At 46.5% G+C, this 16,325-nt stretch overlaps 1 protein-coding gene across 1 annotated transcript; it reads right to left on the reverse strand.

Annotated features, from left to right (window-relative positions):
• Positions 1–4,369: 4,369 nt before the first annotated feature.
• On the reverse strand, positions 4,370–14,481 carry TEX55 (testis expressed 55). Its single transcript, XM_054818502.1, has 8 exons — positions 14,474–14,481; positions 13,553–13,714; positions 10,323–10,329; positions 9,827–9,934; positions 8,975–9,163; positions 8,690–8,845; positions 8,355–8,417; positions 4,370–7,806 (listed from the first exon to the last, which is right to left on the reverse strand). Exons 1-8 carry the CDS (start codon positions 14,479–14,481, stop codon positions 7,693–7,695), a joined length of 807 nt encoding a protein of 268 aa, XP_054674477.1. The 3' UTR covers positions 4,370–7,692.
• Between the last annotated feature and the right edge of the window lie 1,844 nt (positions 14,482–16,325).

The following is a 16,325-nucleotide window of genomic DNA, read 5'->3' on the forward strand; positions in this document are numbered from 1 at the left end:
TTGTATGTGCAGAGACCAGAAGATAAAACAAGCATGGAGGAGCCTGGGGGAGCCCTGAGGTCAAGCCCTGCCCTTGTTCCCCTCCCACTGGTAGGAGTTTCTCCTGGCAGGGAAGGGGAGCCAAGCCCTGCAAGAGTGGCACTCCCTGGCCAACACCCTTGATGGCTGTGCTAGTTTTGGCTGGGATAGAGTTAATTTTTTTCACAGTAGGTAGCACGGGGCTATGGTTTGGATTTGTGCTGATAGCATAGGGATGTTTTTGTTACTGCTGAGCAGTGCTTACACAGAGCCAAGGCCTTTGCTGCTTCTCACACCACCCCACCAGCAAGGAGGCTGGGGGTGCACAAGTGGTTGGGAGGGGACGTAGCTGGGACAACTGACCAAAGGGACGTTCCACACCATATGACGTCATACTGGGGGAAGAAGAAGGAAGGGGGAATGTTCAGAGTGATGGCATTTGTCTTCCTAAGTAACCGTTGGGTGTGATGGAACCTGATTTCCTGGAGATGGATGAACACCTGCCTGCCCATGGGAAGCAGTGAATGAATTCCTTGTCTTGCTTTGTTTGCGTGCATGGCTTTTGCTTTACCTATTAAACTGTCTTTATCTCAACCCATGAGTTTTCTCACTTTCACTCTTCCGATTCTCTCCCCCATCCTGCTGTGGGGGGATAAGCGTGCGGCTGCATGGTGTTTAGCTGCTGGGTGGGGTTAAAACACAACAATGGCACAAAAGGGTCAGTAAATGGGACGTGGCTTTCTCTTGAATCTCATCTTCGGATGAGGGCAGGCCAGTTCCCTCTGAAGAGGAGCCTGCCCACAGGAAGACTAGAAATTTCACTGTGCCTGGGCAAAGGATTCCCTGGGATCTTGCAAAATACATAGCAGGAGAACAGACTTTTGAGAAAACAGCAATTTTCTGCTTTTGTTTTAGACAGCTCTTTTAAAAGGCTGACAATGTCCAGGGAAGGTCTGCTAGAAAGTGTCTCCTTATTGCTCTTGGTTGTGAATTCAAGGGCTTTCTGGCCTCTGAAAGACTGCATATGTCAATGTTGATGTATCTGTTAGGACATGGTCCCAGCTCCTGAATGGCCCTGGCACTGTGGTGGTCCTTTGGTGCTGGTGGTTCAGTTGAATTTTATCTAACAGACAGGGAACAAGCTGTTCTGTCTGGACCCATTGGTTGCATTGCTCTTGCTGATGGCTAAAAAACCTCTCCTCCAAAATGCCATGTGTCAGTCATGACCCACAACATGGTAGAAAGGTCTAGTTTGGGGACCTTTACTGCTTGCTTGCAAGCGGCCAAAGAAATTTGTTCACATGGATTGTTCCAGCTCATTATTGAAGGGTGTTTGGGGATACCTCATTCCTCCCAAACCCATCCTGCTTGCCTCTTCTGCATTAGCTGGGAGGCTGTAACGGACTGGCAGCGGAGCACTGCCATCTACATACGATTGCCTGTCACTATCCAGCTTCCAGCACGCTTGCTGCAAGCCAAGTGCTGCAAGCATAGGTCTGATTTATCTCAGCATCTCCACTATCCACCTTGCCAGGGGGCTGCGGCACCCAAGAGAAAAACTGAGGACAGTCACGTTCAAGCTGCATCACAAGAGTCTCGACAGCAGTAGAAAAGGGGAATAGCAGAGGGGTGTTGGCTGGTGCGGTGCTTAGGAGCACTGGGATGGAAATAAATAGCATGCATGCCTTAGGCGAGTTTATAGCACTCCTGGGGTGACAGCCTCTGCCTTGGCAAGGGTGTGGTTGATGTCTCACATCGACTCATTGTTTTGACAGAACTGCAGGCACTGTCCAATATTCTTCCACTGAAACTCTCTTTTAAAGTTTCAGTAACTAACTGGAAACTTCCCTGACAAGTCTGTGAGACTCGGACCCTGTCGTGTGCCTGGGATTTGACCCAGTCAGTCCTGTACACAGCTGTACCTGGGTTTTAGTTTCAGGTGGGCGATGGATGGAGCTGTGCTTTGGGCCATCCAGCCCTTTTACATGGATCTTTTCTCCTCTACTTGTAGCTAGTCCACGGCTGGACGTAAATTCTTGAGTTAGTCTCCCTGCCTCTTAATTGCCTTCAGCGAAGGCTCAGCCGGTCTGTGCTGCCCTCTCATGGACACAGACAGGAAAGGTTAAGTTTCACCCTTCTTTTTCTTCAAGATGTTTCTTAACCTACTGTGTTTTTAAACACAGGATTTCTGAAAAGCCAGGAAGGTTTATGAACAACTTCTAAGAGGTTTCTGAAAGGTAACTACGAAAAGTAGTTCTGTCTACAGTTGTGCTGGACTCTACCCAGCTCTTGCCTTTCTAAAGAGCTTTGCTTTTCATTTGGAAACATTTAGACATCTAATAGAACAAAAAGTAGGGAGCTGTTGCTCCCAACAACAGGCTGAGCTTCTCCCATATGCACTCCTATTTGCCATGTCAAATGTATATCAGCGTCATGGCATCATACTATGGTCAAGGAGTGTCTCAAGAAAGCTCTGCTGTGCTACCAAGGATTCAAACAACAGGGCCAAAGGCTGGGTTCTTCAATGGGCAGTACTTGCTTTCAGTGCTGTGGGGTTTCAGCAAACTGGCAACACTGTCCTTCCCTGAACCTCCTTGCAAAGAGGCAGGATATTAGGCTAGACCCAAGGGGATGTGTAAACAATAGCGGGATAGAGCAGGCATTGCTCTGCTCTTCAAAGGGACTCCTGTGGTGTTCGTGGTGTTTAAGCAACTTTGAGTCACTGTTCAAAAACTTTGGCTGTCTGACCACTTGCCTGCATTTAATATAGCCTTCTCCTTAATATCTACTCATCTGTCCAAACACCAAAAGCTCCTCAAGGTGGGAACTGTTTTTCTTCAAGGGCTGGTATGATGTGCATTTTCCCCGTTAAAAACCAATTGTGCTATTCCACATCTTTATTCACCTCTGTTTCCTGTTTTATACTAGAAGATACACTGAGGGACGGGAAGGATGAAGGACAGAGGTCACCTCTTGTTCTTACAAACTCCCTAATCCTAATACAGATCCTGCCTCCTAGTTTGTAAGTAGGATTTTTAAGTGTTGGGCCAGGTGACTTCAAGTAAGACATTTGCCTTAAAGGCTTCTAAGTTTATAGTGAAGTTTTCACAACCAGTGTAAACTGAGCATTGCACTCCCTTAGCTACATTGCCTACCTTTTTACTCTGCGAACTGTACTAGATAGCTGCACACCTTCATATCCGGCTCAGTGTAGCCCCCTGTGTAGTCTAATGAGTGACAATGAACAGGAGGCTAATTTTGGTCTCAAAGTAACGACACAAAAAAGGAAGCAAGTCCATCTCATAGTTTGTTTCTTCCCTGGTATGATTTCACTGCAGTTTATGAAAAAACACTAGCAGCTTCTCCTATTTTCTGCACTGGAAGATAGAAAGTTTACCCCAGATTCCTGGATGAATATGCCACGAGGATGGCTTTCCTAGTGCCTAAAGGCAGCAAGGTCTGTGACAAAGGAGAGTGAGGTCTTCCCACCTGTGAGAGTTGCATGGGGAATGGAGATATAGATAGCCTTGAGAGAAAAAGGAAGAGCTACTCCATCCGTTCATAGTGGGCATTTCTAATACAGACCAACTACCACAGTGACTGCAGTCAGTTTCCAGCCTTGAATTATGTGTATAGAAATCTCTTGGGATTGCTTTGCAACTTCAGCTGTTCTGCAATGACATTCCAGCCCACCACCCTTCCCCAGGAGATGACAAGTGACTGTTCATCCAACCCATGTCACCTCAACAACTCAAAGTTTCATTTGTGTATGTTGAGGCACGGCTGTGAACTTTTGGTGATACTGCTACATCAATGTTGTCCGTGAAGGCAGTCCTAAAAAAGGAATGCAGCTGTGGATATTGATGCCCAACCTTAGAGGAATGTTGCTTCTTTTTCTTCTGCATTTCATCTGGCTGAAAGAGTGGTCAAGAGAAGCTTTCCCCTGAATACAACCTGAAGGCATGTCAGACAGGGTTTGAGCAATTTGACCTGGTATATTCCCTTTCTAAGGACTCCCACATTCTCCCATCTTCAGAGCTCTCTCTTGAGCTTAGCTCTTTGTTGGGCTTTACCTAGAGGTTAATTTCTTTCATTTCAGACATGCAAGCCCTGAATAGTTGCTGCTGCCTACTTCAAGTTTCACATGATTGTGAAACTTTGAAATCAATGGCATTAAACTAGCTTAAAATTGGTGTTATGTAGCAATGATTCATATCCAGTGAGTCACAATGAAATGTCTCATGCTATAAGTAGCTGGCCATTGAAGAGCTATTCTGCCGGTGCCCTCCGCCTAACTAAGAAAGCAGAGCAGAGTCTGTGTGAACTTTTCAAAAGATCTTTAATCAGCAGTTAAACATTTTTTTTTTCCGTTGGTTAGAGGCAGTACACAGGCAACTTTAGTATTGCTTGGGGCATCTGAGTCATTCTAAGTTCCATACAGAGAGGGCAGAAAAAGAAACGGATGTTTTGATCCAAGACACCTATTTCACAGTAAGTACACTTTCAACTCGATGTCACGCTTCTGTGCCAGTCCATGGATCAGCAAAAAATCTCATATGTGAAAATACTGCACTTTCTCAGTGCCCAGCTCAAACTACGGAGGAAACACCCTTGGGAACTGCAAACTACCTCCAACTTTCCTACCTTCCACTCCATGACCTATTCCTATCCATTAGAAGCACACAGCAATACACAGGTGTGGGTAAAAAAACAAAACACCCTTTCAAAAAGAATGCACTTCAGTGCACAAACATTTCCCTCGTGGAGAGGAGAAAGAACAAACAACAGATGTTAGTCACGTTGCTTAGCACACTACTGGAGGGCATTCAAATATACTGTGACTAGCGTGCTATAAGGACTTATATGGAATAGTTTCAGTTACACATAATGAACCATTAATTCCTTCAGAGCACCCAAGGCAAGAAATTTAATGACAGTTTAATGTCATATTGATAAATGTCCACTTATGAAGAAGAAACATGGATCCAATGGTTTGGGAAAGAAATTATGGAAAAGGAACAGTCACTCTGGAATTAAGACTACAACAAGTGTTTCCATTTTAAATCTCACTTTTCTCCTATTCTTCACCACAGAAAAACCTTCATACACACAAATGGCAGTGGTGCATTTGTGAGGCAGAATTTTTCTAGAGCTAAGGTGTCTTTTTTTAGCAAAACTCTGAGGCAAATAAAAAAGGACAGCTGTGTGGCACTAGCTTAAACACAACAATCTGCACACCTTCTGGGGGTTACGTTTTCTATTTTCATAAAACTAAGTTCCTGGACTTTTTTCCTTGAAAAAAATGCAGTTCAAAATACAATTCAATCATCTGAGGGACTTGAGGAGAAGGAAGTGACATTTCTCCTCAGGTCATGATAAGTTCCCCAAGACTTCTGGTCAAAGCCTTTGCTCACAGCTGATCAACTCTCCCCCTAAGTCTGTGAAAGCTGAAGGGTTGTCATGGGCCTATTGCCTTCCACAGTCTCTTGCCAGCTACACATGTCAACTCCAGGCCCACGCAACTGTCCTGAGTACAGCCTCATTCATTTCTATACAACTGCTGCTCCTCAAAGGACAGGGATGTCGGTCCTGAGAAACAGAAAAGACAGCTGCTCTCTCATACGTGCACTGGGGCTACCACGCAGCAACTTTGTTAGCCTGAGATAAGGTGGTCAGGTCACCAAAGGAAAATTTTGGCCCTGAGATTGCTGAGGAACACTGGGTAGGGTCTCTGTTGGAAAACTTCTGTCATCTGTAAGAAGATTACTTTCCAGCTCACCTCAACTTATCTGAAAGAGAAATTAAGGATCTTTCCTTGTATAACTCCTCTAATGTTGACATGAAGTTGAGGGCATACACCTATAGTCCAAGAATATATTACAAGTCAAAAGTTTTTCATAAGTAAAAGAGAACAACAAAATACAATACACAAATGATAGAAGCAAGAAATTCACAGCTAAGGCTGTATCCAAAAGCATCCTAATCCTGTTCTACAACAAAATTCAAAGGCATACCAACTCCTCCATTTCTTGGGAAAACATGCTGACAAGTGACCATGGAGATGAAAAGGCTTCAGCCACTATCTTCCATGCATTTCCTGTTTGACAGAGGTGCATTAGCACTTCTTTTACGTTCACAGGGCACGTATGCATGGGGCTGCTTATAAATTCTTGATCACAAATATATCAGGCTGAAAAACAATCAGTGTCTCTGTTTCATTAAGCGTCCAATTCTTCCAGTTGCTGAAGTAGGGTTTTCAAAAGCATCTCACTGCTTTAGTGGGATCTAGAGGTCTAAGTCTACATCAAACCTCTTATAAAACCCATGAAGATTTTATCTTAATCTTGAGCCATATTTAGGCTCACAATAACCTTGAAAACATCCCTGCCTTATGAATGACAGGGGTGCTTACCTGCCTTTAAGATGGAAACACATGAGTTAACTCATCATTTTTGAGAATCTGAGATAGAAAGGCAACTCTTCTCAGGCCCAAGCTCTGCTGTGGAGTGTCACACAATCTAATCATCAGACTTTTAGCTGAAAATAGATAGATGGAAGTTTCTATGGTGCTCTCTTCATAGCCATAGAGACAGTCATTTGGGAATACACTACCATCCATCATGAAATTAAAGCACTTGCCTAAAAAAAGAGAAAAGTCTGTAGTGACAAAAAACTTTCTGGCATCTATTGCACATACACATTAAATGAAGCCAAAATAACAGTATGTTCTGTTGCACATTTTCAATAATCTTCAGGCAAGTGACAAGAAAAACAAAGACAAAGTTTCTTTATAGGGTGGAAACAAACACTTGGATAGTATGAAAATCAGGATTGTAAGTGTTTTGAGAATCAAAAGCAGTTCAAAAGATGTGTTTGCAAAGTGTACCTTGACTCTGAATTTCCTGGGCTACCAGGAAATTGGTTTTGGTTGGTTTAGTTCAATTCACCTCCCACATTCCTGAGTGACAATGTCTTCTGAAGCCACAGAGGGTGCGTGCAACTGTTGCTTTTCTGTTCTGGTTATCAAAATATACATTGTACTTGCAATGATACGAGCAGGGCAACCCCAAAAAGCAGAGTGATTGGAACTCAACAGGGATTGTTAAGGGTAAGACAGCTGTACTCAGTGTGTGGAAGAGGCAGAGAGACAGCTTCTTGCATCAGAGAAGCTCTGGGGGCAGTGGGAAAGCCACAGACCCAGCCTCTCAAAGTATTAGATAGGCATTGGCATTGCTGCATAGCTGGAAGCAGTAAGCCACCAATGCAGCACGAAAAAAGAGAGGACTGTGGGCTGTCTAGAGCTGCTTTTTAATTCCACTTGCTTTTGTGCTTGCATTGTCTGAGCCGTGAGGTTTCTCTGCATGAAAAAGCAGAGTCTAGGGGTGGCCTACATGTGGTATTTATGCATTTGTATGCACAGACCACGTAGCAGTTCAGCAGACCTGCCCCTTCAAGATGTGCCATATGTGCATGCAGGTCCATGCATGCTTTGAGATTTGAGTTTGTGCATCCAAACCAATACATGGTTGCAGGATTTAAACCCAAGGGGAAGCACAAGCATACAGAACAGAAAAATCAGGAAACAGAGATACGAGCAGACCTGTTCCGAGTTACTGCCAACGACTACAAAAGCATGGTGCTGTGAAGGTCCCATGCAACACCACAATGGCAAGGTCAGTAGGGGTCAAAAGGAGTGCACAGGACCTCTTCCAGAAACACCTCTGCATCTTCATTCTCCTCCAATATTCCCTCCATTTCTGCCTGCCTGGCATTTATCATAGACTGTACCTGTGCAAAAGGAAAAGGAAAAGGGTCATTTGGGAGCCTATTTTCTTACCACTGGTGCCCAGAACTGACCTTGCCATTCCTCTGCAGTTTCTGCATTCAGTACAGCATGAACCCAGCAGCAAATCACAAAGGTGGTGCTTCCCCTGACTGACTAGAGGGCAGTGAAGGAAAAGGTTCTCTCTCTGTCTGTTCTCTTTCCTCTAACCTCCTCCTTTCCCAAAGGATTTCCTGTGTTTTAATACCCTGCAGGATCAGCAGAGACAGGTCTCCTGAACAGGGGTGTGTGGGCAGGAAAAGGGTTCCCTCCCAGTGTGGGACAGAGGGAGCTGGAGAAGGGTCACAGAGACACAGAGGAGCCCTATCTCTGTCCCTAAGCTTCCCTCACCTCTCAGATAACAGTTCTCCAGGGCATATTCCTCCCAAGTGAGCAGATACACAGTGAGAGAAATAGTCATGGGTTGACCATGCTTCCGGTGTGCTCAGCAAAGCTGGCTTTCTGCTGTGCCCCTAACAGACAGTTCCCGCTGAGACCCAGCAAGACACCATACCTGCAGCAACATGAACTGCAAGGGGTCATCGGGCTTCTGGTACACCAGTTTTTCTGTGATCTCCTGAAACAGAGACAGAAGGAAAGAAGTATTGAATCTTGGGCAGACAGTTGGCTGCACTGTCTGCTCCAAAACTAGGTGCATCTTAAAAAGTGAGCCGCTCTTTCAATCTCCACAGATGATCAAGGGTCCTTTTCTACTGCTTTTCTTAAGTTTATGTTTAAGAAAGCACAGGACAAGGAGGGATCTGGGGAAGGGATAATTTAGTCCAAACTAACTTTAGACCAAGTTTCTCAAGCAAGCCTCTGGAGGGAAAAGGGAAAGAGAAATTTCACCTGAAATATCTGCAGAATATTGTGTTTCTCCATGTACTTAATGGAGACTTCAAAGGGGTCTTCATACACTGTTGGCTGCTCCAATGGTTCACATGTAGTCTCTGTTGGCTTGACTACAGTTGCTGATGACTGAGCCCCAGGTGTTTTACCGCCAGCCTGCGTGGAGTCAGACACATACATCTTGGCTTTGAAACCTGGCTGTTCACCCACAGGTGATCTGATCTCATCCGAGTTTTCCCTGAATGCGAGAAATTCAGCGACAGGTAACTGGTCCTCAGAACCTACCAACTGGTCTGCAGGCACTGGCAATTCCACTACAGATGGCTGTTCTGCAGATGCTGGTGTTTTAATCCCAGGTAAGTCATCCAGTGACGGTGGAAATTCAACTGTAGGTGCCTGGTCCTCAGACATTTCAGCAGCTGGTGGTATGCTAGATTCCTCTGCTTCAGATACTGAAGGATCATTGGGCTTTTGCTAAAATATTTAACAAATAAAGAATAAAAAATGTATTAAATATGTAGCCCCACAGACCAGATGTATCACATTGCTGCATCCTTCTGTAAATATGTTGGAGCCCCTCTTAGAGCAAGCACTAATAGGTTTTAATTTCCACCCACTCTGCCCATGAGCCCAGGAACTCCATTTAAACTCAGGCCCAAGCCTTCAGACCTGGTCTGAGCTATGCAGTGGGTGTACCTGTGCCTGATCCTTGCTTACTGACTGTTTCTCTTAGGGGAGCTCTAAGTGCATATTGTACATTCCCTGGGGCAGAGGAGGCAGGAGCCGCGTCAGCCGCTCGCTGGTTTTGGGGTTCCCAGTTGCAGCTCATCACCTGAAGCAGGGTTTGGGGGGAGGCTGGAGGGGTGCATGACCCACGTCCTTCCCTGTAATTGGGAAGGGGGTGTTATGCCAAGGGACCAGGGGGTACGGGGAGGCGGGGCAGGACGCTTCATTTCGGGGGGAGGGGGCTGTAGGCTGCAGGGGCCAGGGAGGCTGGGGGCGCAGGAGGGCGGGACAGGGTGCCTGGGGGCAGCCCAGGTCGATGCAGCCAGAGAGGGTGTAGGGGAGATCCTCGGGGCTGGGTGTACGCGGGGGAAGAGGTCTCCGGCCCTGGGGGCCGCCACCGCCCGCCCTCACCAGCCCCCGACTCTCCATGGCAGGGCAGCGTTGCGCTTCGTCTTCCCCCGGCGCCGGCCTCTTCTGCCGCTCGTCGCTCACCGTAGGCGGCAGAGGTGGCGGAAGACGCTGGAGCGGTTGCCAGGGAAACCCGCTGCCCCTTCTCTGGGTAGGCAGTGCCGCAGGGGTCACGTGGGCAGCGAGTGCCGCGCGGCCATCACGGATTAGGGCGGAAGGGCCGGGCGGGGGGGTGAGGAGGTTGTGGGGGGCTGTGGCCGGGTCTGGCGGTCGCCCCCTTCCCTGCGCTATTCTTCCCCCTGCAGCAGTTAGAGAGATCTCCTGGTGCGTGTCAGCAGCCAGCGAGCCCTCTGTGGGGGCCTCTGGCTGCCTGTGGCCTGGTGGAAATGAGGGGTCGCTTGGCGGAGGGAAGGGTGTGGGGGATGCCCATAGCCCGGCATTTTGTTTTGCAGGGAGCTGAGTCACTTCACTGTGGATTCCAGGGTCCTTTTGGCCTTACCAGACTCCTGTAAAACACGCAAGAAAGCTCAGGGTAGCCATTTGCTCTTGTTGGCCTTGTTAGTAAGTACCATGGAAGTGAGGAGGCCTGGAGGAGAAGGGCAGAGATGAGCTTTACACAGAGGGTCAGATGGAAAAGGACATGGCAAATCGGTTGTAAAGAGAAGCAGGGAAGCAAGAGGTAGGGTAGTAGAGTGGTGAGAGAAATGTGTACATGCACATCCATGTGAGAGGTAGTTTCTCCGCAGTTTTACAGAGATCCTGACGGTGTGCTGCGTGATGAATTTCGTCAGAAAAAGCAAATAAACAGATTGCCAGTTTCCCCCAAAGAGGAGATGAAAGGAATAAAGATAAAAGCTGCGCTGGGTTACCACAGTAACCAGCTTATGAAATACTCTGGTTCATGCTCCAGTGTGACGAGCTGGGATTGAAACATGAGTGGCTGAAACTGCCATGGGGGTTGATGGGGGGGTGAGAGGGAGGGAGATAGAGGACTTCAAAACCTGTGCTAAACTAACATAACGTTTCAATTCAGAGCAGTGCGGTTTGTGTGTGTTTTTCGGGTTACGCTGCTGACCTTTTAAGAAAAACAGCTTCCCCACTGCCCCAGCGCTAGCCTCGTGACACTGTTGTCTGTATCCTCAGCCATGCTGACTGCTCAGATATCTTGCACTGGAGCGCTGCTGTCTGCACTCATGGGTTGCCGGGTCATTACTCAACTCCTTTGAGCCCATCTTGTCTCTCCCACTTTCCCATGTGACTGCAAATGGTCCTGGACAACATGGGACTGCTCGCTTTTTTGACTGTGGAGGGTTTTTTTGTTTGTGTTCACTTGGTGAGATCTTGAAAGACACTGGGTAAAATCAGTAAAATTGTTGAAGTGTCTTGGGCAGTTGGTTGGGTGGCCTTTCAGGGAGATTTCAGGCTGTGACTTCTTCAACCTCCACTGATTATCCCATCGTCACATGATGGGAGAAGGTACAGTATACTGCCCAGTGCTCAGGATTATCAGTCTTTGATTTGTGGACCCTGACATATTTCCTTTAGGAGCTGTGGACCAATGGAGCAGGCTTAAGTTTGTAGGCAGAATATTCACTGGTTTGTCTTGTACACCCCTTAGAAATACTGTTTGTTCTGCCATGATATATGCATATTTAAACTCACATTTGCAACCCTTGGAGCTGCGAAGAAGTTTTTGCTTGATGAGGTCTTGCTGCCAGTCAGTCTGGAAACTAAGACAGTAGTGTCCAGAAACGGTTGATGAACAGTTGATGTGTGAGTTAGGAGATCTTTCCTGCCCTGCAGCTAGGTATTTCTGCACAGCTGTAATGCTCCCGTAGTGTATTGAGGGTCTGAAAGGAAAGCTGTGAACTGTTACACACTTCAGGGCGGCAGTGTTTGCTCTAGTCACTGCAGTTACACTTTTAACTGAAGTAGGCATCTGCTTTCAGTTGTGTGTGTATGGGTAGTTGTGTGCCGAGCCATCCCAGTGCTGTTTTCTCCACAGCATGACTCCCTGCAGAACTTCTTCCATGGGTTTCTCCTCTCCATCCTTTACTGGACGGGACTAAGCAGTTCTCAGCTGCCTGCTGGCTTCAAATAGCGTCCTGCTGTGGGTAAATCTCAAGCCCCATGTCTTCCTTTCATCTGTGCCTCATTGGTAAACAGCAGATCTCTCCATTTCCAACCCCACTGCCTACTGCAGGGATCTGGCTGCTGGGGCTGGAAAGCTAGGATTTTGTACAAGGAAGTAAGATGAATGACTCCATTAAATAAACATCACTACTCTGTTTATTCTTTCAAAAGAACAGATTACAAAAAGCAGAAGATGCATTTTAAATGCATTAAAAATTCTGGGCAAAATAATGCCTTAAATACAATGCTCATGTAACATAAATCACATGGCTTTTTTTCTATCCAGGCACATGGAAAGCAAAAACGTATTATTATATCATTATTTATATGGCACCATATGCTAAGTCTGGAACTTAAAGACTTTGAAATAAATAAGAAAACACCAGCTGCAGATCAGCAATACACTCCTTTATTGGGAGTCACTGTGTAACTGTGGCTATCATTCCTGCTGTTAAGTTAAAACTTAAATAAATTGTCAGAGAAATAAGATAGCCATTAGAGATTCAGTGTCTGTCTCCTGGGGACACTTTTTTTAACAGCTGTAACAAAGATCTGCTGCTGGTTTTGTCCTATCTGTGTAGTAACTCATTGCATTTGTCCCTGCAGTATCACACAGTTGTTCAGTAGAGATGGTTGAGCTGTTCACTATAAATAACGTTGGTTAACAATGCGGCCCCTTTTGGGTTAATAAATTACACTCAAATCACTCCTGAACCTCTTTGATTGGTTTCTTACAAGTCTGCAGTGAAGAGTTGGAACAAATCACTTTCCACAGTCTGTTCACTTTGAATATTTCTTCTTATTTTATTGAGCTGTAAATATATATGTAGAATAGCCAAATCCTGAAACTGCCCGTCTTAAACTCCTGTCACCTCATCTGATACTTGAAAATCATAATGGATGCATGAGGTGAAGCACATCAGAAAATTAAACGGCATTGCTTAAAGGGGCAGAGGGCCCCGGTCAGCACCAGACTGGGGAATTCATCCCCCTCCTTCGTGCTGGAGCTGCTGTCGCATCTCAGGCTTTCTCCCAGGCCGAGGTTGCTGGCCAGAGCGACGAGCTCACCTGCTACGTGATGCACAAGGCTGCCGCAGCGCAGCCGATAGCCGCGGCCTCGTGCTTCCCTGCACGCTGTGCCCAGCATCTTAGTTCCTTACCTGTAGGGTGGGCTAATTGCTCTGCCCTCCATCCAGAGGGTTTTTGAGACAATGACTGCCTTACAGGCTGGGAGGAGAGCAGGTGTAAGTGCGACAGAGCAGCGTGCAGAAAGCAAGATCCTGCATGAGGCAGAGAGGGCTGAGATGCGAGGGGAAGAGAGGCAGGCTGGGGCTGCCGGCTTGCACCCAGGCTGCTCCTGCACCAGCAGCCTTTGATGTGGATCCTTTCTAGTGGAGGGTGTCCCTGCCCGCAGCAGGGGGGTTCGAACTAGATGATCTTTAAGGTCCCTTCCAACCCAAACCATTCTAGGATTCTATGTGGGCCCACTTCCGACAGTGACGTCGAGGAGGAGACTGCACCCAGATGCCTATGAGTGTTTGTGTGCAGAGACCAAGCCAGAGCATGCTGGCAAATCCAGATTTTTTTCCCCAGTACGGCCTCTTGCGAGGGCTCTGCCTGCATTTCCCAGCAGAGAGCAGCAGAGCCTCGTAGCTGCTCGCCGGGGCTCCGAGTTCATCCTCCAAGACCTTCTTGCAGTGTTTGCCTCCACAAAACGCAGCAGTAAACTTTCCCTGAGCTCGCAGGCGCATGTCAGACCTGTCAAGAGCATTGGTGTGGGCAAACAGAGAACACATGCTCGCAGTCCCAAAGATTCAGTGCTTTCCTGAAAACCAAGGTATTCGTGGAATTCAGAGAGACTTTTCTTGAAGGGATGCTCTCCTGGTTGTCTTTGTGTTCAGTGCGAAAAGGGAGTGCCTCAAGTATGACTTCAAAAAGTGGGGAGATACCTGTAGCACGTTAAGCAAACCTCTTTCACAGGTGACTGGCATGGTAACTAACTCCTTGAGGTCTCCTTCAGCCCCATTTTTGGCAATGCAAACGTGTTACTAGCTTCTCTGTTTGGAAACACTTGCTTTGGGAACCTGTTTAGCCCACTTTAGATTTAACCCTTTCTATTAAAAATAAATTTTCAGCTGTGTCTTGTTCCCTCACTTTTTAATGTTATCATGAATGTTACTAGTGATAAAGATGAATGAAAAATGTGAGATACTGCTCCTTTGCCAAGGTGTCAAAACTAATTAATCCATGTCTAATTTAGACAACATTCTCTAGAAAAACAAGACTTTGTCCCATTTGGAAACTTACCTGCTGTTCCCTGGGAGTTTACATAAGCCAAATTTAGGATTATACTGGAAGCTCCTCAACAGTATTAACTGGGTCAGCTTCTGTCATTCCTTAATTGTCCCATTCTAATTCCTGAAACTATTATTGTTTTATTGATTCCCTCAGGAAGTAATCATAGACCTTCTGGGAGGCCCAGTCCTTGTGATGGAGAAGGCTTCAGTTTGGTCTCACCATCCCATGGCGCGAGAGGGAGGGGATGCTCTGTTCTGACTGAAGTCCACAGTGAACCTTCATCACATCCGCTCCACATCAGCTGCGAAATCCCTGAAGGGAGAAGGAAGAGTCCAGGCGTGATGTTCACCTGAGGGAGTGGTGCCTGCGGAGGATGCTGGGGGTAGGGACAGCAGCGGGGTAGTGGGAGGGCACAGGTTTGCCTCTTCACCCTGTGAACACTGCCTTGTGGATGTGATGCCCATCTTTCGCCATGGGATGGGGAGGCAGGCATGGATTTTGGAAGGCAAATGTATCACGCAGTGACAGCAAGACCCTGGATAACCCTGTCAGTAGGTCCCTCTTGAAGAGGCAGTAAATCCACAGATGGTTGTGAGTGGCTTTCTGCATTCTTCAAAACCTTGCGGCTGGAGCGCCCCCTCCGTTCCTGCTTCTCCACACCCCTTCATTTGGTTTGTAGCCAAGCTAATTTAAAATGTGATGCAAACCACCTCAGCCCTGGGGTCACTGAGCTGGTCTCCGCAGCCTCCTGGCACTCACCCTAGGTTGGATCTGTCCTTCTTTATTGATGCAAATGATGCTTCGTCTCTGAATCGTAGCTGTACATGGGAAAGGTGCAATTAGCTGCTGCAAGGAGCCGGGCCCGTCTGCCTTGCCTTGTTTAACAGAGGCTTTAATTAAAGACCCCCTGATGCTAGAAAGCCACATTAATTATTCATCTGAAAACATTTACATAGAGTCCCCCGTTTCCCTTCTTCAATAAATTATCAACTTCACGTCTCCATAATTCATCGAAATGACTAAAAATATATTGTCTCAGCCTCCATCACCTCCCTCCTCGCTCTGGCTTTGTCTGTTCCAACTGTGATGGGTTCAGTATCTTAATGTGAAGGTTTCCTACTGCTCTTAAGTAAAAAGGGGGCATGTAGGAAAAGAGGGAGAGGGAGAGGGAAAGTTTTGTCCCTGCATGGGAGTCATGCAGATAGCCGTCATTTTTCTCTTTTTCTTTCCCATACAACTGGCATGATCCTGAGGTTTGAAGAAGCTCATCGACTATTTCTAATGAGGAAAAATCCACTGAGGGGAGGAGAAAAGACATTTTCAGGAGCAAAAGAGGCCTGGATTTAGACAATGTTAATGCTCAGCTGCAGATATCCTGTGTGACCCAGAACCCAGCAGGTAATCTCTCTGGATTACCTCCATACCCCACCTGTAGACCAGGCCAACGTTTCACTGTCTTCCTGGGAGACGGATGCTGCTTTACTAATTATAAACTGTTCCAATATAGCTGTTTTAAAGAGGAAAAAAGCAGACAAGCTTAAGCAGAGGAAGAAGTTCTGCAGGAATTCACAACAAAGATGTCACTGCAGGCACAACTGAGGGAAAATTCACTGCAAATAGTGTTCTCCAACACATTTCACTTTGTGATAAAGTGAACCATCACATGAGAGAGGAAAAAAATCTCAGTCCTTTGAGGGCTTGTTTACATGGGGAGTTAAGACAAATTAGTGTGAGGTGTGAGTTAATGCACAGAAGTTGAAGTGGATTAAATCTCTGTGAAGGTGCTCTGATACAGAAGGAAAATGACCTCAGTTCACTGTGGTGACAATTAAACAAAAGCAAAGCAAGGTCACTTTATCCCCGAATGTCCATGCAGGGCTTAACATGCTTTAATTCCTGTGTATTCATTTCACATCTTTGCTTAATTTACCTTAACTTTCATGAATGTCCTAACCTGCAGGGCTTGGACAAGTGTGTGTTCCGCCTGACACTGAGTAACTACTGTTCTCTGCAGAACCGGAGTTCTGGTGCCTACAGAAATCAGACCTGATGTGCTTTCCTGGGAGCAGAG

Source organism: Grus americana, chromosome 1 (genome assembly GCF_028858705.1).
Source record: "Grus americana isolate bGruAme1 chromosome 1, bGruAme1.mat, whole genome shotgun sequence".
NCBI classification, from domain to species: domain Eukaryota; kingdom Metazoa; phylum Chordata; class Aves; order Gruiformes; family Gruidae; genus Grus; species Grus americana.